Raw genomic sequence first — 22,166 nt, forward strand, 5'->3', positions numbered from 1 at the left:
GGGAAGAACACAACAGGAATGTTATTGCCATACTCAGTAATTCCAGATGGACGTGCAGCACAATTTTCAACAATCAGATGACACCTGTTATCAAGATTATTTTCTCTACTGTATTTTCAACAAAAGGGCTGATGTACTCAGAAAAAAAATCACTTGGATATTCCAACTGCTTGGATGCAAATGAAACACAAGAAGTATATCTTATCAATGCCTTTAAGTGCCCTTGGATTTTCTGAGTGGTACACTAGTAGAGGCCTAAGGATAGCATCACCAGTGGTGTTAACAGTGGGCATCCAACATGCCCTTTGATGCCTCGTGTCCCTTAGCCTGCTTTTCTTCTATTGAAGTAAATGTCTTGCTCAGCAATTTTTCTAGTAATAAATTGAGGTTAAATACTTGCTTATATGAGTAACCACCTGCTATAATTTTGTTAGTTCTTCTGGGAACCTTTCAGCAGCTACAGTATCAGCCGAAGTACTCGCTCCAGTAACCTTCGAGCTATGAAGCTGCCCTTGCCTCAAAACCGACCAAACCACCCGTGACTACCTTTAAATTATACTTTTGCAGCACTTTGATCATGATTGTCCAGTACTTTGTTTCAGCTTACTAAAAAAATTGATTTCTCCTGAAGTGTAAGATAACCTAATGGAACACCATGCTTTGTTCACCCATCAACCCACTCAAGCAATAGACTTTCCATTGCATCCGTTACTGGATGCTGACTAAAAGAGACCACTTTCCTTCTGGCAGAACCAATTAGTAATTTCAGCAACTTTCAAGATTCCTTCTCTCTGAGTAAACGGTATGTACGGTGGATGCAGGCAAGTTCAGTGCACTCACGGCGTCTTTATGCCATCCACCACAATTGAAAGTTTTAATTACCTCCAGTTTTATGCCAAGTGTAACATCCTTACAAACTCTTAGGCTTTTCTGATACCTTTAGGACACATCTTGCTAACGGATGCACAAAATACATCGAGATAAAGCACAGATGATCATAGACAAGTTCAAAGCTGTGGCAACTTGATGCTGAGACGCTGAGTGTAGCTCCTAGAAAAAGGCACTTGGCAGCCACTTGCTGCTTAGGGTGTGTGCTGCCTCTGTAATGGCTGGCTGCAAAACACCCACTGATTGTCATATTCGCTGTTCGCTATTTTCCCTGTGAAAGCAAAAGCCTCTTTGGATTCCTTTTAGTTATCAGAAATAGGTACTAACGTAGGTCTTTTGTGAAAGCGAACTTTTGAAAAGCAGGAGATACCTATAATGAGAAAATAATTCCCAGAATGGATATTCTCTAAAGTGATGGTTGAGAGAATTCTGAGAAAGAGCTAAATATTATGATTCTAAGTAAATGTCATCTTTTCCCAGTAAATCTGCTTCTCCAAACAGAAGTAGTTTACACCAGTTTTTTAAGGCCATAAATGATAATTATGTACCATAATTGAAAAAAGTTGCATGAAACTGCATTTTAGTGATGTTTGGTTACTAGTACTTTTGTATATAGTCTAAAGCTTGAACCAAAGCCCCGTGAGGAAAGGACTGTGCCGTCTTGTTTTACTGCTGTTTTCTGATGCCTAGGATGGTGTCTAGCATGTTAGATGCACAATAACTCCTTGGATGGATGGATGGATGGATGGATGGATGGATGGATGGATGATGGACAAATGCCGAAGTAACTTTAAGGTTACGGTGTTGAATGCACTGAATTCCTAGAATAAAATGCCATGTATGGTGGATTTAGCTTGGTTTTAATGATGTTAAAAAAAATTGTGCTTAGTTTAGTCCAACCAGAAGTCTTAATTTTAAAAGAACTCTGGCCGAGGGGCATCTGTATGGCTTACTTGGTTAAGCATCTGACTCTTGGTCTCAGCGCAAGTCTTGATCTCGGGATCATGAGTTCGTGCCCCACGCTGAGCTCCATGCTGGGTGTAGAACCTAACTTAAAAAAAAAAATACATATATATATGTGTGTGTGTGTGTGTGTGTGTGTGTATACACATATATATATTTATATAGAAGGAACTCTCAGAGATGAAGCCAATATTTCTGTGGGTTTTTTGTTTTTTTCCCTTTTTGGTGTTTTGTTTTTTGCTACATTCTGGTAGTCAAATATGTGAAAAATTTTAAGTGGGCTTTAGTTTTATTCTACAATTTTCTCTGCAATTTCTTCACTTTAATATGAATTAATGCTTATTTCTAGTTGAGCTGGTAACATTCTTCTTCCAAATGTTGCAGAACTTTTAACCTCCTCTGATTAGAAATTTTTCAGGAAGTAGCCTGCAAACAGAAAAATATGTGAAATTTTAAGAGACTCTTTCTTAGAGATTTTTAATTCAGAATCTCTAAAGTGAATTTTACCATTATATTTAGCCATTGAATGTTTCTTTTTTAAATCGATAGGTCTAAATTAAATGCCAGCAATTGAAAAAAGAACTTTAAGTCAATTGAAGGATACACAGAGAAGTATTTATCAAGAAAAAATTTATGTAGACACATAGAAGTGTTTCAGTGTGTGATCTACTAGAAATGAACATCTATCTTATATGAAATTTATCAAAAGCTAGAAATTAACTGAAATGTAGATATTAAATATCCTCCAGTTTACTTGGGGAGAACTTTTCTGTGATTTATAGCCAGAAATAGTAGATATGATTGTCTCAACATTTCTTGCTGTTTATTTAGTGCTTTGGCTTAAAACTGTAATAGAAATTAAAATCCAGAAATAAATTTCATCCCTCAAAATTCAGTTGATTTCTAATTTTTTGTTGATTCCATTTGTGTTACATTTGATCATGTAATTTTATGTACAAGCCAACATTGTTTTTGTTGCTGTATGTAGTTGGTGCTGTGACTTGTTTGTGCTCATCTCTGTTCTGTAGGCAACTTGCCACTCCCTACTGAATAAAGCTACAGTAAAAGAAAAAAAGGAAAACAAAAAATCAGTAAGTTTGGAGAACTTTTTTTTAGCTGTTTCTTTCAAAGCAAAACCAAAATCTTTTGCTGTTTGTTAAGAACATCTTCACTTCAGCCTATTTGACCTTCACTGTAAAATCATTCTACTAATTCTGGCACAAAATAGCTTTCATTTCAATTAACCCTGGAATTAAGTTACATCAAAACATTCTCTGTGTTCCTTTGGTTTGATTTATCCCAAAGGCATTTTGGGGGCATTTGTTGTATTGGATATCCCTGGTCTAATTTTATTATTGTTATGTTTAAAATTATAAATGAATGCAAAAGAAACTTAATTTCAAGGCCTTAGGAAATGCTGACTCTCTTCATTCTTGCTTCTTGTTGCAGGTAATATGAGTGGTTTCTTTTCCTAGAGATGAAAGTTTTTCTTCATTGTTAGAAGTATATGGAGGGGGAAAAAAAGTATATGGAGGGAAAGTGTTACTTTCTAAATCTTACCTAAAAGTTTCATTTTTTGCTCCTTATATTTTTATCTAAACAGTCTCAGCCAGAATCTAGATATTTGTGCTTAGATTATAAAAATCCTAATGGTAAACCTTTACCTTAGAGAAAGTCATTATTAAACTATTGGGACTGAGAATATAGTACTTTTGAAATAAAGGAAAACTCAGTGAGTCCATATTTGTAGAGAAACAACTCATTTTGCAAACATAATAAGAATATACTGCCTGTTTCTATGAACTTACCCTAATTAGAAGGAAGAAAATTACGGTAGTCATAATTATTTTCTTCCCCACGAGTGGAATTTGGTCCGAATATGCATTCATTTTGAATTTGTCATCACTATGACTTATCAGGCTGAGTATTAATCTTTGTTCATATAATCCAAATGATTTTAGAGAAAGATGTAAAAAAACAAACAAAAAACCTTTAGGACTCATGTAGGTAGTCTACGTACCAAGGTAGAATTTAGAATATACATTTGGTTTCTTCTTTCATTCATTGTCTAAGCTTTACACATAATAAGTTCCTGTTTTAAATTCAGAGCTAAATTAAAATTTAAACACCTATGCTTTTATGTACATTCAAAATTTTGAGTATGCTAAGTAAGTTTGGTCAGCTGTGAGCAGATGGATTGGATTGGAGTGGATTGGATTGAATGGCTGTCTTGCTTAAAAACATTTCTTTCTAATGCTTCTAATTCTCAGCATATGTGGGTTTAACATATATACACCATCACTGTTGAAATTTACTTTCTAACACTCTTGTTCAGTGTTTTACTAATGGCACTGTGTAGTATATCACGTAAATTAAAATTCCAGCTCTCTGTGTTTCTCTAAGAGCATGTTTTCTAGCCTCCTAATACTGCTTTTTTTTTTTTTAATTAAAATTTTGTCTAAAATTGTTCTTTGAAATGTTATTTTCTTCTAGTGTTATTTTCAAATTTTTTTTTTCAAGTTTCTGGGTAACACTGAGTTTTGGAATGTATTTCTCAGCACAGGTGATATGAGGTCCTCATGGAAACAAAGGGAAACTAATTGGTAATTTGAGTTATTTTAGAACACATTCCAAAGTATGAAGACAATATAGTCATCATAAATTTAAAACATTGGTTTATGGAGTTGTTGGCTTAAGAATCTAACGATCTTTTCTTTAAAAAGCAAGCTCTTTTGGGGGGTGTATGTGTAATGGATTGGAAAATGTAAAATATAGAGGGAAGGTCCTGGCTTCTCATTTATTAGCTGTGTGGTCATATTACAGATAATTCCATTTATTATATTCAAACATACAATGTATAATTAGACCTCCTTTTAGAAGTTTATTGTCTGCCTCACTCACTCAGGTAATCAAGCATGTATGGGTAGTGGTCCTCTTGCTAATGTAAAGTTTATGACTCTATTTATTTGTACCATGTTGTTCAGATTTTACTAAGGGAAGTAAGGAGGACATTTGACTGATAACTGGTTTTAGCATACAGACTAGCCCAACTTTGACCTTTTATGCAGAATGTGTTTGGGATCTAAATTAGATTTTTATAGATTAAAAAAAAAACCACTTGAGTATGTATACTATGAGGTAAAATTACATTGATGTTCATTAGTGGCGAAAGAAAAATAACTATTTTTATAAATTGTCTCATGAAACTTGTTAATACAGCATTTTTATTGATATTCACTCACTACACATATCAGGTTTTAGTTCCAAAAATACACTCCTGTTGGTAAGATACATAATTGCATGGTAAGAAACTGTGTTTCTAAGGTGTGGGCCCTTTGAGTTTTGACAACTAATTTCGAAGATGTGGAGGATAGTAAAGGTGTAGTACTTTTCAGAAGTTTGACAATATTCTCTCTTTGGGAAATAATTCACCCAGATTTTCATTAAATTCTGAGATTGAATAGTATTAAGTATAAATCAGGTATAAATGTGGGTCACACTCATAAAACTTTTTTGTTCTAGACAAAACTAGTAAGTAGCATCTTTCAAAAATGTGCATGTAAGTTACTGGTTTTTATGAGATACTTTCACAGCAGGTTAGTATTTTATAAATGGTTCTTTGGAAACCAAATTATGTCTTTTAGTTTTTTAAAAACCATTTCAGGGTTTTAATGGATTAAACTGAATATATGCTTATTCTTTTAAAAAAACCTATTAGAAATTAAATATAAAGCAGTTTTTAGCCCTCTCCTTGCTAACTCCTTAAAAGCTTAAAATTTTTGTAGGTTTGTTGATAAGTTTCTTCTGTTTTAAGATTAAAATTTGGGAGTTCTAAAAGAACCACTCAGTAGCAATGGTGGTCCCTGAACATTATGAAATTGTATGAAGAATTTAGTCTGAATAAATATATACGTTCAGTTTTTTCTGTTCTTACTCCCCAAAAGGTTAAATACTAGAGTGGGAAAAACAGTTGAATTTTCTTCTTAATTCTATTTCTAAAACTGTGTTTCCGCCAAAAACAATTCTCAAACAGTATTTAAGTTTTAAAGCTATTCTAGCGCTGCTATGTTTAGCCGTCTGCACCAGCTTCCTCTTCAGTGTGAGGTTGTCCTTCATGCACTAGCCCTCAGAGGACTTGAAGACAAAGCTTCCTGAGCTGCGTAGTATAAATGACTGTGAGAATATATTAGTTACAACTGCTGTCTGTTATCGCCACTTACAGGGATATTCTTCAGCTTAAAAAATCATTCTCTGAAATCTTAACATTTACTAATTCTCTATCAGATACGGTAGAAAACTACTTAGATATTTTAGGCAGTGAATAAGAAGACATTTAAAATGTATACCACATGAAACACTAAAGGGCATAGAAAGAAATGAAATAATCCTTTATTCTTCCCAGAGTTAATCTGGAGTCAGTGAGCCATGTGAATTCGTGACAAGAAGTATTACTTTATTAAAGCATCGTAAAGTAAACTAGAGTTATGTGAGATTCTGCACATAAATCCCTTTTTCTCATTTTCCCCCAGTGTCCTCTGAAATGGGCGTCTGTCCCTAGAATCTTCGAATATTGCATGGAGTGCTGCGGCTTTGCTGCCGTAGCCACCGCTGCTTCAAGCAGCAGTTAGCTGCACTAAGCAAGAGCAGTTGCAGAGACTAAAATGTTACAGAAGTGTTCTTGAAAAATGAGTATATGTGTGTATTATCTGTAAAAAGATGTAAGTGTTAGAATAATCTAATTTTCATATGTTAACTTCAAGCAGGAGTCACTGAAAAGGGATGGGAGCTGAGCCGGTTTCATAACACTTGCCCCAATCTAATGTGCTTATTACTTTACCTTCAAGGTAGAATGTTTTATAAAAAGAAAGAGAAAAAAATCATCTTAAATAATGGTCTCACGTTATTTTTCAGTGTGGGCAACCATTTCTTGTTTCCTTAACTTTTATTTGACAGAATTATGCCCTGAGGTACACAAAAGCGTTCTCTTTTCTGCTGGTGGGATCCTTTTTTCTTTTAGGTCCCCAAGAATTCCTGTTCCTCCATGATTTAAATAATAGGTCCTTATCTTATAAAGCATTCTGAGGAAGAAAAGGAACTGCAATAATGTTACTTGTAAGTAAGTTTTTTCTCTTGATAGGAATCTAAAAAACTAACTTTTGTTTGTCTATGGCAAGAATTTTGCTCAAGATACCCACTTGTACCAGGTACACAACAAAATGTAAGTATTTACTATTAGATATTGGATGTCTTGGGGTATGCTGTTGAAAACTTAGCCTCATCTTGTAAGAGTTGACCACACTCTCGTGTCTATTAATCTTAGTAAAATATGATAATCTTTGTGTAAAAATTTGGTCTGCTTTTGTTACTTACCAAGCTTGCAGTATAAACAACAATGACAAATGTAGGATCTTTTTTCAGGTCTCCTACACCACTTATTCATGACATTTTTCTTTTTTCTTAGATACCTTTGTTGTGCTTTTAAAGGATGGAGGACAAGAATTGAGGATAAACTTTATTTACTGATGTTTTTGGAGTAGGAAAAAATAGAAACGTGTTGTTTACGGTGGTTGATCTATTCAGAGTTTTTGTGCGAAAGTTTGACCCTCAAGCTTTTTCTTCCCATTTCCTTTTTAAATTCAAACCATGTAGTCAATTCTCAACTCCTTGTTTTTAGGTGGTTAGCCAGCGTTTCCCTCAGAACAGCATCGGTGCAGTGGGAAGTGCCATGTTCCTCAGATTTATCAATCCTGCCATCGTCTCACCATATGAAGCAGGGATTTTAGATAAAAAGCCACCACCTAGAATCGAAAGGGGCTTGAAGTTAATGTCAAAGGTGAAGAATTATGTTGATAATCTCTTTCAAATTTCTCTTCCAACTATTTTTCCATTTTCATATTTTTGTACTTAGACTTGAATTGATTTTTAAAATACTTATGGTTCTCTCTTATATGCTTTTGTTTTTATTTGTTAAATTACAAAGGAATTTATTAGACTGATACCTGATAGGCCTTATTATCATGGGAAAATAATCTTAGCAGATGTCTTTTGAAGATAATTCTCTATGTATTTATTCTGGAAATTCTGAAATGGAGACTGTATGATTTTATTAAGAAAGACATTAAAAAAAATTTTTTTTAAAGACTTATTTATTTATTTGACAGAGATAGAGACAGCCAGCGAGAGAGGGAACACAAGCAGGGGGAGTGGGAGAGGAAGAAGCAGGGTCCCAGCAGAGGAGCCCAATGTGGGGCTCGATCCCATAACGCCGGGATCACGCCCTGAGCCGAAGGCAGACGCTTAACGACCGAGCCACCCAGGCGCCCCGACATTTAAAATTTTTAATATGTATTTTTGTGCATGTAAATACAGGTGTATGTATATATGTAGTAATTATATTTGGGAAAGAACAGAACACCTAGTATTTATAGAATGAGTAATAATTTAGTCATCAGTAAAAATTATATCAATGGGACAATTAGTACTTTTTAAAGAATATATGAATGTGTACGCTTCATACAATGAATGATCTGATTTATAACCCTGTTCCGTTGTTTAGATACTTCAGAGTATTGCCAATCATGTTCTCTTCACAAAAGAAGAGCATATGCGGCCTTTTAATGATTTTGTGAAAAGCAACTTTGATGCAGCACGGAGGTAGGATCGCCCTGTTTGACTTCAGTATTGTCAGTTTCATTTAAGTCTGTGCGAGGTCTACATGAAGCTTCTGTGTAGGTTTGTTCCTCTTCCATCTCTAGGTCAAGAGCAGAGTTAATCTTATTTTATATAAGAGACAGCGCTGAGGTAAATCCATATCTTTATAATTTGGTAGTGATTTCCATATTTGAAAACCAGCAGGGAGTTTTGACAAATCTACCAAAATAAAGGATTTGAGGTTGCTGCAATATGGAGGAGAGGAAGAAGAAAAAGATTCCTTCTAATAAAAACTAAAAATGGTACACATAATGCATAATAGTGTATAATGACAATTTTTTTGATGTTGGGTTTGAGTTGTTTATCTGTAAACAGGGACAATACTGTTTGCCTGTCTGAGTTGACTTTAAAGAAACAAGTGAGATAGTGTATGAGAAAGTGCTTTGTAAATGTAAGTTAAGGTCCAGAATTCTGCTTTTTATGTCATGTGAAACTAATTGATCTGACTCATAGTCTAAGCTAGACTTGTACAACTCTTTCAGTTTTTCATTATGGTTCATATCAACTTATTTCTAGTTGGAGTTTAAAAGGTATATTGTTGGACTGCAAACCGTATTGGAGAAAAAAGCGAATGTCAGCATAGGATTCATGTTCCAGCAGATTGACTACCCATAGAAAGTTAAAAGAACAAAAGTTCTAATCCTGACTCTGACCTAATAGGCTGTATAACTTTGGGGAGGTCTTTCTTTTGTCTTGTCTTGGTCTCTGTTTCCTTCTCTGTAAAGTACTGGCTTCGATCCAAAGTCTCATCCTAAAGTACTGGCTTCGATCCAAAGTCTCATCCATCTAAATTTTGCTGTTGTCTGACTTCAAAACCTATTCTGAAGCTAAAGCCAGGTATCAGAAATGGAAAACCAACTTTCTCCTTATCTCTTCTTGTTTTGTTTAAGGACAATCACGTGTGAATAATACCATAATCCTCCATACTTGTAATCCTAGTTATTTTACAAAGTTACTTCATATGAATTTGATTCAAACATAGATAAGAGTGTATCTGGTTTTAAAAATTCTAATGATTTTGTATCTTTTAAGGTTTTTCCTTGATATAGCATCTGACTGTCCTACAAGTGATGCAGTAAATCATAGTCTTTCCTTCATCAGTGATGGCAATGTGCTTGCTTTACATCGTCTGCTCTGGAACAATCAAGAGAAAATTGGCCAGTATCTTTCTAGCAACAGGTAGGATTTCACAGTCATGGAGATTTTGAAAACTCTTAGTTTTAATTTATAGGACTATTAGTCCTGAGTAATGCTTTTTATTTTGCACCTTATCAGAATAAGAATTGTGGTTTGGAAAGAGAAGTATAGAACATCTAGACTCTTTTAAAAAATAAATAGGCAAAGGTTTGATTCATATTAAATGATCAACAAGCCCACCTTAGTGCTACAGACTTTTTTTTTTAAATTTTTTTTAATTTAAGGTTAAGCTGAAAAATCACAAATTAGCCCTTTGGGTTTTTTTTCTGGTTTGCAGAACATCAAACATGTGCAACACAATGTAGAGAAGTTTAAATTTACTAGAAGCTCAAATGAGTATTGGCATCTGAATTTGAAGAGTAGCTCATTCTCAGGAATTTAATAATTAGAACGTTGCCAGTGTTCTGATTCTATTTGTGATACTCTCGAGTATATGCAAATAAAGCTTTATGCAGAAAACGCTCAGTAATTAAAAAGTATTAACATGGGTATTATTTGATTAGCTGTTTTTAGTTAAAGTCTGTTGTAGCTTAAATCACTTGCTGTCCTTTCTAGTTGTATGTGTTTATAAAGGATCCAAATTCCTATGTGTGAGGAGTTCTCTTACAAATGTAATATGTGTCAAGAAAATCTTAAATGCTAATAAAAATGGTTTGCTCATTCATGGGAGTGGTAGAAGACCATGAAGCTAAAGCTAACTAATTAGGAGATGGTGGTTTAAAATAGCGTTTTGATCCTTCATGAATTGTGAATGGATTAAAGTGATATGGGCATGACTGGAGCGTGCCCTGATAGAGGAAGACTGAAGATGCTTTATCTGTGTCGCACTAAAGTAAACCGTGGAACCTTTAAGTGTAAACATTCATTTCTCTTATATAATTCACGTACTTATTTGTGTAGTTGATGCTACAGTTGTTGTTTTTTTAAATTTGGTTGTTTTTAAAAAGTACACATTCCAAACATCTAGAAGAGTATAGGCTGTAATATAAGAGAGACCCATGTCTACCATCTAGCTTTGACATTAGTTTGCTATTTCACTTCAGATCTTTATACCATTTTATTTCTTGGGGGAAAAGATTTAACTTCTCTCTATGTAACTGACAAAATAAGGAAATTATAGGTATATATGACATAGTTGTGTGTGTTTTAAAGTTTTGCAGAAATTATATACTGAATATAGTCTCTTCACACAGTATTCTGAGATTTGTTATTTAACTAACTTATGTTTGTGTTTTATTGGATGACTGTATCAAAATTTATTTTCACATTCCCTAGTTGATATTTAGGTTTGTTTTTTGTTTTTCACTGTTTTAAACAGTAATGTAATAAATATTCTTCATATTTGTCTCCTTGTGTATTACCTAAATGTGTAATTGCCGGTTTCTGGGCTGCACACAGCCACGACTTTACTAGATACTGCCACATTACCTTTCCCAGCGTACATGCCAGTTTACGTTTTGATCAGCACTGTGTGAGAGTACCTCTGTGTACACATCCTCACCGAAGTTAGCATTAGTAAACTTCATAAGTTTTGCCAGTTTGACGTTTGTGAAATAGTATTTTGTTATTCTTGTATAATTTCAAATGTTTAATAGTTATTGAAAATCCATATTTACCCTGGCTAAGCAGAGATCTGATATGAGGGACAAATAGATCCCAATTTGAAAAGCATAGTTTCTCAAGAAGGATTCTTTCATCTTGTGAAAAAGCGGATCACAACGTTATTTTTACTTAACTGATTGCCTATTTAATGGTAATGGACTAAGAATACTAGAAAACAAAAGAATTTTTAGGTAAATTTTGTAGTTTGGGGAGTGGTCATATTTCTAAGATGTCTTTGTGTATACTTACAACCCTTGTGAGGTCTTTTTGGTGCTATTGACAAATCAGCAAGAACCACCAGCTGACAGTAAGAAGAAAAGCGACCAGTGATAATCGAAAGCCATGTGTACTGCTAAATGTGAACTGCTACTTTTTTTCTAAGTAGTTTGCTATATCTAGGGATCACAAAGCTGTTGGAAGACGACCTTTCGATAAGATGGCAACACTTCTTGCATACCTGGGTCCTCCAGAGCACAAACCTGTGGCAGATACACACTGGTCCAGCCTTAACCTTACCAGTTCAAAGTTTGAGGAATTTATGACTAGGTAAGGTACCACGTTGAAGTAACAATTGCTTTCTTTTTTTTGTTGTTGTTGTTTTTTTAAAGATTTTATTTATTTATTTGACAGAGACAGCCAGCGATAGAGGGAACACAAACAGGGGGAGTGGGAGAGGAAGAAGCAGGCTTCCAGCAGAGGAGCTTGATGTGGGGCTCGATCCCAGAACGCCGGGATCATGCCCTGAGCCAAAGGCAGACGCTTAACGACTGAGCCACCCAGGCACCCCTACAATTGCTTTCTTTTGATCGAGGTGGAAGGTTTATTACCAGGCCACTTGTTAGATATACTTGTTTTTCTGATAGGGGATTATCAGGAAAGATGTGCCTAATGACCACATTGCCATATTTTGGGATCCCACTTTTTTCTTACCTTATGTATTATTGACATGTGCTTTGTTTTATATTTTATTTTCTTATAAAAATAATAGTATCTTATTGAATGGCACTTTGTCATGTTGCTTTGAGGTGTTTTTGCATTTAATGCTTAGAAGGGAAGGTAGATAATCATGTGATAGTTAAGGGAGGTGCTGCAGCTCGAAGTGAGTGACTGATTTGCCCAGGATTCCACACCTAATTCATAGATCCTATGGTTTTAAGTTCTGAACTCTTTCTGCCACACTGTAACATTTTTCAGAACCCTGCCAAAAGTTAATCCTATTAACTTCATTCAGATTGAGTCTCAGAAAATTCAGTATATTTCAGTATTGCTATAAAATTTCTGTGGACATTTGTTTTGAATCTCATTTAGAAGGATTGAGTTTGTGAGGTAAAAGATTCTCATTGTTAGACGTTCACTTTTATGATGTTACAGCAAAGGTAAAGTGCTGAATTCTTTAGTCTTTAAAGTACCTTTCATGGTACTTTACACTTAATCACTCAGTAAGTACTTCATTAGTGACTGTGGGTGACGGTTTTGTTCATAATATGTTCTAGAAACAAATAAAAAAGAATGTGACATTCAGAAATTAATTCACATTACAGATTTGCATATAATGTGCCTTGCATTGTAAGTGCCTGTTATTGATCATATTACATATAGGCCACAGTTGTGTGCACATGCCTCCAATTCTTTGATACCATTAAAAGAATGTGTGAGTACATGGGGCACCTGGGTAGCTCAGTTGGTTAAGCGTCTGACTCTTGGTTTCAACTCCGGTCGTGATCTCGGGGTCCTGAGATCAGGGCCATGAAGATCACAACTGTGCGTCGGGCTCCACTCAGCACAGCTCTCCCACTTGTGCTCTCATGTGTTCTCTCTCTCTCTTCCACTCTCTCTCTTTCTCTCTCTCTCTCAAAAAAAAAAAAAATGTGTGAATACATAACAATCTCCTTTCCAGCTTAATTTTTATCTTTAGCTCTGCTATACTCATTTCAGTGTAACAGGTGTTTATTCCTACATGATTAAAGAAATATTTTCCACACAAAATTTTCATATTACCAGATTGAACATTGCATAGTACAAGAATATAAAACTATTTTTTATTCAACATTACCGAGGACATCCTAGCCATTTTTTCCACTTTTCTAAGAAAACCTACTTATTGCTCCTTACCTAAGACCCTTACTTCCCTTATAAAACAACCTTCTGTGCTTTTGAAGACTAAATGACCTAATGTGTGTGAAACACTTAGAACAGTGTCTGGTATACATAGTGTTTAATAAATGTTAAGTGTTATTTTTGTTCTCAGCTCCCACTGATGCTCTTTGAGACCCATTTTCATTTTAAAGAAATGAAGGTAGCTTTGTAATTTTTTCAACTGTAAAAAATAAAAATTGTTGAATTATTCAAAACTTAGAAATCTAAAGAAGAAAGGAAAAAATTCTCAGTTACTCTTCGTAGAGATATTTATTTGCCTCTTAGAAATAATTCAGTTGACATCGGGCAAATAGTTGTATAGTCATTTATCTATACACATGTGTACCTCTTTCTCTTATCAAATGATATGCAGGTTATTTCCATTAATATTTTTTTTAAAGATTTTATTTATTTATTCGACAGAGATAGAGACAGCCAGCGAGAGAGGGAACACAAGCAGGGGGAGTGGGAGAGGAAGAAGCAGGCTCATAGCAGAAGAGCCTGATGTGGGGCTCGATCCCATAACGCCGGGATCATGCCCTGAGCCGAAGGCAGACGCTTAACTGCTGTGCCACCCAGGCACCCTTATTTCCATTAATATTAAACAAATGCTGACCTGGTACCAGCAACATGGTGGACTGAGATAATACAACCTCTCTCCCCATCCCCCTTCAAGACACAAGACACATGACACATAGATTCCTATGTGGTAGGTAAAAGGAACTACATTTTTAAAATACTTTATTTTTAAAATACATAACTGGAAGATAATTCTGAGCACATTACCAACATATAGTCAGTACAGAGAGATGAAGTGGAAAATAGGAAAGAAGTTATGAAATGCAGATGACAGAATAAGAAGGTCCAACGTGCATAATAGGTGTTTCAGAAATGGAGCTTAGAGTGAATGGTGAAGAGGTAATATTTGAAGAGACAACAGATGAAAATGTCCCAGGGTTATTGAGTGACATGAATCTTCAAATTAATTATACACACTGAGTGTTCAGCAGAATACATAAAAATCAAATCATGTTTTTTCAGAAATATTTTAAAATACATATGGGAATTTAATATATGATTAAAAATGGTATTCAGAATTAGGGAGACTAGAATGGACTTTTTTTTTTAAGTTTTGGGATTTGCATTTATTCATTCATTCTAGTATAATTAGCATACATTGTTATACCAGTTTCAGGTGTACAATGTAGTGATTCAACAAATCTGTACATTACTCAGTTTTATCCTGATAAGTGTACTCTTTTTTTTTTTTTTAAGATTTTATTTATTTGTCAGGGAGAGAGAAAGAGTGAGCAAGCAGGGAGAGTGGCAGGCAGAGGGAGAAGCAGGCTCCCCACTGAGCAAGGAGCCCGATGTGGGACGTGATCCCAGGACTCTGGAATTATGACCTGGGCCAAAGGCAGTCGCTTAACTGACTGAGTCACCCAGGCATCCTGATAAGTGTACTCTTAACTCTCTTCACCTATTTTCCCCATTCCTCCAGCAACCAGTTTACTTTCTGTATTTTTTTTTTGTTTTTTATTTGTTCATTTGTTTCTTAAATTCCACATATGAGTGAAATCATATGATATTTGTCTTTCTCTGACTTACTTCACTCAGAACTATACCCTGTAGTTCTATCCATGTTGTTGCAAATGGCAAGATTTTGTTCTTTTTTCTGGCCAAGTAATATCTCATTCTATATATACACCAGTTCTTTTTTATCCATTCATCTGTCAGTGGACACTTGGGTTGCTTCCATGTCTTGGCTATTGTAAATAATGCTGCAGTAAACATAGGGGTGCATATATGTTTTCAAATTTGTGTTTTTGTTTTCTTTGGGTAAATAGCCAGGAGTAGAATTATTGTATGATATGGTAATTCTGTCTTTAACTTTTTGAGGAACCTCCATGCTGTTTTCCACAGTGGCTGTACCAGTTTGCATTCCCAGCAAGTGTACCAGGGCTCCTTTCGCTCCACATCCATGCCAATGCTTGTTGCTTCTTGTGTTGTTGAATTTAGCCATTGAACGAAATTTTAATAAATGGTGTTGGTACTTGGTACAACTGAGTGACCATCTGGAAAAACGTGTTCATACCATTCATGAGGGTAAACTTCAATGAAGAAGAAAAGATGTGCAAAGGAAGCCTTTTTAATCATTCAAAATCATAAATCAATAAAGAAAAGGTTGATAAACTGAACTCTTGAAAAAAAAAAACTCAATGGCTTCTAGAAAAAAAATACTATGATAAAAATCCTGTGGTTAATATTCCTGCCCAATACTTTTCTTAGGATAGTCCTAAGAACTACTCATTGTGTTTCAAAGAGTAACACCTTGAAATTTTTGGTATGTGTTATAAAATTGCTCTTCAGAAAGTGTTTTGCTTTTTAAATATTTTGTCATTTTATGTATTTTATCATTGCTGTAATCATGGGTTTTTAGAAATACTCAGTGGACAATATAAAGCCTATGAGTTACTCTGTTTTTGTTTTTTTTCTTTCAGGCATCAAGTACATGAAAAAGAAGAGTTCAAGGCTTTGAAAACATTAAGTATTTTCTACCAAGCTGGGACTTCCAAAGCTGGGAACCCTATATTTTATTATGTTGCACGGAGGTAAGAAATACTATGTTTTAGTTTCTCTTAACAGAGTTTTAAAAATAATAACAAATGTAGAGAGACAGCAAGTTTGGTTTTTCCCACTTGACTTTACTGGAATTGAAGACAAGTTTACTTGGAAGAATATAGCTGGATAAATAGCCATCTTGTCCCAAAATGATACATGGTATATTAGAAATTCCTTTTCAGGAAACCTATTTTCTGTTGGCTCTCTTCCTTACATCAGTTTTTTTATACTCCCTACAATGGATTAATTACCAAGAATAAGAAATTGCAATGTATCTTTTGTTTTTTAGCTGTATTCTGATTAAATAATATCTACAACATGACAATCAGGCACATTTATTTTTAAGCAGAAATAAAATTTTTAAGAGTCTGTTTCTAAGAACTTTCAGTAATATGCTGGTGTGACAACATCGGGGTGATTTAACAAATAATTCAGAGAAGCTGTGGGAAATTTCTATAAGGATGGCACAGGTGACATCCTGGAAAAATGATTGTGTTTTTGTTTTTTTTTTTTCATGCTGTCTTCAGTCAAGGCTAGTTCCTAGAAAGCCTTTCTGGAAATGCTGTGAGCTCCTTCTTAACAATAGGTGTGAGGCTTGCCTTGCTCTCCCTGCCATTGTCTTTTCTTTCCATTCTACCTTCCTTTTGAGAGCTTATCTGTGATATTAGTTGTGACTTTTACTTTTTCCTATTGATGACATAAACTCATGGTAGACGAACTTTAGAGACAGTGTGGTGTAACAGAGAGACCATTGGTTTTGGAATTTTAGGACTATGTGTAATCTTTGTTTTGCTATTCAGTAGCTATAGGAATTAATCTTCCCGAGTTTCCTGATTTTAACGTGAATTGAAGAATTAACGTCAGTAGGCCGAATGGTCATGGGTGGCAAAAGCTTATCAGTGTGTAGGGAATAAATGGAGGCTGAGAAATAGTGGGAGAGGATTGAAGAAAGGAATGCGGAAGGTGGGAAATGGATTTAATCAAATAATCCAGATAGCGTTAAGACCCAGAGTCCCAAGCACTGGGTGTTACAGAATCAAGAGTATAAAAACATGCATTTACTAGATCTCTCCTCTTGAACAACTCTTGAGTAACATCTCTTCATTTCCCTTGAAAGTCTTCTCTTCAACTTTTATACCAGTACCCATTTCTAAATTGCCTAAGATAATTTTAATTTTCTTTCCCAATAGAGGTGAACCGTATTTGTATTTCAACCCTAACTTTCATTTATTTATTTTTTTAAATTTTATTTATTTGACAGAGGGAGAGATCACAAGCAGGGGGAACGGCAGGCAGAGGGACAGGGGAGAAGCAGGCTTCCCACTGAGCAGGGAGCCCGATTTGGGATTTGATCCCAAGACCCTGGGATCATGACCTGAGCTGAAGGCAGACACTTAACTGACTAAGCCACCCAGGCGCCCCTGAATCCCAACTTTTAATGCAACCAGTATATTTTGACCCTCCCTATTTTATCAAAGTACTTAAAAGTGAAACATTGGTGAGAGAGGCAGATAGATGTGTGTCCTCCTCCCCCTTTAAATTCTTGTTAGTTTACAAGTAGCAAAGATTTCTGGAAAACCTCAAAGCTAGGTTTTTTCTTCAGGATCAGAAACTGTAAGATTGTGTTGGTTCTCTGCAGGTTCTAGAAAAGGCCAAGGAAAGCAGGATGGGCCTGATGCAGACACCCTTTGTTGGATTAAGTCAGTGAGATTTCCAGGAAACCTATAGAACATGGTGACTTTAAGATGATTCTCAACTCTTGGTTTATTAGCTGTGTAATCTTAAGACGAGTTATTTATTTTATTTTTTCTTTTCTTTTTTTTCCTCTTTTTAAATTTATTTATTTATTTTTTAAAATAATATTTATTTTGTTATATTAGTCACCCTACAGTACATCCCCAGTTCTTGATGCAATGTTCCATGATTCATTACTTGCATATAACACCCAGTGCACCATGCAATATGTGCCCTCCTTAATACCCATCACCGGCCTATCCCATTCCCCCACTCCCCTCCCCTCTGAAGCCCTCAGTTTGTTTCCCAGAGTCCACAGTCTCTCGTGGTTCATTCCCCCTTCTGTTCCCCCCCCTTCATTCTTCCCTTCCTTCTCCTACCGATCTTCCTATTTCTTATGTTCCATAAATGAGTGAAACCATATGATAATTGTTTTTCTCTGCTTGACTTATTTCACTTAGCATAATCTCCTCCAGTCCCATCCATGTTGCTGCAAATGTTGTGTAATTGTTCTTTCTGATGGCTGAGTAATGTTCCATTGTATATATATACCACATCTTCTTAATCCAGTCATCTGTTGAAGGGCATCTCGGCTCCTTCCAGGATTTAGCTATTGTGGACAATGCCGCTATGAACATTGGGGTGCATATGGCCCTTCTCTTCACTACGTCTGTATCTTTGGGGTAAATACCCAGTAGTGCAATGGCTGGATCATAGGGTAGCTCAATTTTTAACTTTTTAAGGGACCTCCACACTGTTTTCCAAAGTGGCTGTACCACCTTGCATTCCCACCAACAGTGTAAGAGGGATTCCCTTTCACCACATCCTCTCCAACATTTGTTGTTTCCTGCCTTGTCCATTTTTGCCATTCTAACTGGTGTAAGGTGGTATCTCAAGGTGGTTTTGATTTAAATTTCCCTGATGGANACCCAGTAGTGCAATGGCTGGGTCATAGGGTAGTTCAATTTTTAACTTTTTAAGGGACCTCCACACTGTTTTCCAGAGTGGCTGTACCAACTTGCATTCCCACCAACAATGTAGGAGGGATCCCCTTTCTCCACATCCTCTCCAACAATTGTTGTTTCTTGCCTTGTCTATCTTTGCCATTCTAACTGGCGTAAGGTGGTATCTCAGTGTGGTTTTGATTTGAATTTCCCTGATGGCTAATGATTTTGAACATTTTTTCACGTGTCTGTTAGCCATTTCTATGTCTTCATTGGAAAAGTGTCTGTTCATATCTTCTGCCCATTTATTGATTTGATTATTTTTTTCACGTGTATTGAGTTTGAGAAGTTCTCTGTAGATCTTGNTTGTTGTTTCTTGCCTTGTCTATCTTTGCCATTCTAACTGGCGTAAGGTGGTATCTCAGTGTGGTTTTGATTTGAATTTCCCTGATGGCTAATGATTTTGAACATTTTTTCATGTGTCTGTTAGCCATTTGTATGTCTTCATTGGAAAAGTGTCTGTTCATATCTTCTGCCCATTTTATGATTTGTTTATTTGTTTCTCGTGTATTGAGTTTGAGAAGTTCTTTGTAGATCTTGGATACCAGTCCTTTATCTGTGGTGTCCTTTGCAAATATATTCTCCCATTCCGTGGGCTGTCTCTTAGTTTTTTTGACTGTTTCCTTGGCTGTGCAGAAGCTTTTTATCTTGATGAAGTCCCACAAGTTCATTTTTTCTTTTGTTTCATTTGCCTTTGGAGATGTGTCATGAAAAAAGTTGCTGTAGCCGATGTCAAAGAGGTAGCAGCCTATGCTCTCCTCTAGGATTTTGATGGATTCCTGTCTCACATTGAGGTCTTTCATCCATTTGGAGTTTATTTTTGTGTATGGTGTGAGAGAGTGGTCAAGTTTCATTCTTTTGCATGTAGCTGTCCAATTTTCCCAGCACCATTTATTGAAGAGACTGTCTTTTTTCCACCGGATGTTTTTTCCTGCTTTATCAAAGATTAGTTGCCCAAAGAGCCGAGGGTCCATTTCTGGGTTCTCTATTCTGTTCCATTGGTCGATGTGTCTGTTTTTGTGCCAGTACCATGCTGTCTTTGTGATCACAGCTTTGTAGTATAGCTTGAAGTCTGGCAACGTGATGCCCCCAGCTTTGTTTTTCCTTTTCAACAATTCCTTGGAGATTTGGGGTCTCTTCTGGTTCCACACAAATTTAAGGGCTGTTTGTTCGAGTTCTTTGAAAAATATCATTGGTATTTTGATTGGGATAGCATTGAAAGTGTAGATTGCTCTGGGTAGTATGGACATTTTAACTATGTTAATTCTTCCAATCCATGAGCATGGAATATTTTTCCATCTTTTTATGTCTTCCTCAATATCTTTCAAAAGTGATCTATAGTTTCTAGGATATAGGTCCTTTACGTCTCTGGTTAAGTTAATTCCAAGGTAACGTATGGTTTTTGGTGTTATTGTAAATGGGATGGATTCCCTAATTTCTCTTTCTTCAGTCTCGTTATTCGTGTATAGAAATGCAACTGATTTCTGGGCATTGATTTTGTATCCCGCCACATTACTGAATTGCTCTATAACTTCTAATAGTCTGGGAGTGGATTCTTTTGGGTTTTCCATATAGGGTATCATGTCATCTGCGAAGAGAGACAGTTTGACNGGATTCCTTTGGGTTTTCCATATAGAGTATCATGTCATCTGCAAAGAGAGACAGTTTGACTTCTTCTTTGCCGATTTGGATACCTTTGATCCCTTTTTGTCTTCTGATTGCTGTTGCAAGGACTTCTAGTACTATGTTGAATAATAGTGGCGAGAGTGGGCATCCTTGTCGTGTTCCTGATCTTAAGGGAAAGGCTTCCAGCTTTTCCCCATTGAGAATAATGCTTGCAGTAGGCTTTTCATAGATGGCTTTTATGAGATTGAGAAATGTACCCTCTATTCCTACACTCTGAAGGGTTTTAATCAGGAAAGGATGCTGTATTTTGTCAAATGCTTTTTCTGCATCAATTGAGAGGATCATATGGTTCTTGAGTCTTTTCTTGTTGATATGATGTATCACATTGATTGATTTGCGAGTGTTGAACCATGCTTGCATCCCAGGTATGAATCCCACTTGGTCATGATGGATAATCCTTTTAATGTACTGTTGGATCCTATTAGCTGGGATCTTGTTGAGAATCTCGGCATCCATATTCATTAGAGAAATCGGTCTGTAATTCTCCTTTTTGAGGGGGTCTTTGCCTGGTTTGGGGATCAAGGTAATATTAGCCTCATAGAATGAGTTTGGTAGCTTTCCTTCTGTTTCTATTTTTTGAAATAGCTTTAGGNTGAGTCTTTTCTTGTTGATATGATGTATCACATTGATTGATTTGCGAGTGTTGAACCATGCTTGCATCCCAGGTATGAATCCCACTTGGTCATGATGGATAATCCTTTTAATGTACTGTTGGATTCTATTAGCAAGGATCTTGTTGAGGATTTTGGCATCCATATTCATTAGAGAAATCGGTCTGTAATTCTCCTTTTTGAGGGGGTCTTTGCCTGGTTTGGGGATCAAGGTAATATTAGCCTCATAGAATGAGTTTGGTAGCTTTCCTTCTGTTTCTATTTTTTGAAATAGCTTTAGGAGAATAGGTATTATTTCTTCTTTGAATGTTTGGTAGAATTCCCCAGGAAAACCGTCTGGGCCTGGAGTTTTATTATTTGGAAGGTTGTTTATCACTGACTCAATTTCTTCATAGTTAATTGGCCTATTTAAGAAATCTATTTCTTCCTGTTTCAGTCTTGGTAGTTTATAGGTTTCCAGGAAAGCATCCATTTCTTCCAGGTTGTTTAATTTATTGGCATAAAGCTGTTGATATAAGTTTGTAATAATCCTTGCAATTTCAATGGTGCTGGTCGTGACCTCTCCCTTTTCAGTCATAATTTTAATAATCTCAGTCCTTTCTCTTTGTTTTTGGACAAGTTTTGCCAGTGGTCTATCAATTTTATGGATTCTCTCAAAGAACCAGCTTCTAGTCCTGTTGATCTGCTCTACTGTGGTTCTGGTNGTGCTCCTGGTTTCTAATTCATTGATCTCTGCTCTAATCTTGATCACCTGCCTTCTCGTGCATGGGTTAGGCCTATTCTTTTCCAGCTCCAGCTTCTTGAGGTGAGAATATAAAAACTGCATTTTAGATTTTTCTATTCTTTTGAGTGAGGCTTGGATGGCTATGTATTTCCCCCTTAGGACCGCCTTTGCAGTGTCCTGCAGGTTTTGGACCGATGTGTTTTCATGCTCATTGGTCTCCAGAAATTGTTTAAACTGATTTTTAATTTCCTGGTTTACCCAGTCATTTTTGAGCAGGATGGTTCTTAG

The 22,166-nt window shown here is 35.9% G+C and overlaps 1 protein-coding gene across 1 annotated transcript in view; it reads left to right on the forward strand.

The window, feature by feature from the left end:
- Positions 1-22,166, forward strand: part of NF1 (neurofibromin 1) — a 211,130-nt gene that overhangs the window by 84,293 nt on the left and 104,671 nt on the right. Inside the window, exons 31-36 of the mRNA XM_034640640.1 lie at positions 2,880-2,942; positions 7,526-7,684; positions 8,408-8,505; positions 9,595-9,741; positions 11,761-11,907; positions 15,999-16,109. Coding sequence (XP_034496531.1) covers positions 2,880-2,942; positions 7,526-7,684; positions 8,408-8,505; positions 9,595-9,741; positions 11,761-11,907; positions 15,999-16,109 — 725 coding nt within the window. The remainder of the gene's footprint in view (positions 1-2,879; positions 2,943-7,525; positions 7,685-8,407; positions 8,506-9,594; positions 9,742-11,760; positions 11,908-15,998; positions 16,110-22,166) is intronic.

The sequence above is a fragment of the Ailuropoda melanoleuca genome, chromosome 13 (assembly GCF_002007445.2).
Source record: "Ailuropoda melanoleuca isolate Jingjing chromosome 13, ASM200744v2, whole genome shotgun sequence".
Taxonomy (NCBI): domain Eukaryota; kingdom Metazoa; phylum Chordata; class Mammalia; order Carnivora; family Ursidae; genus Ailuropoda; species Ailuropoda melanoleuca.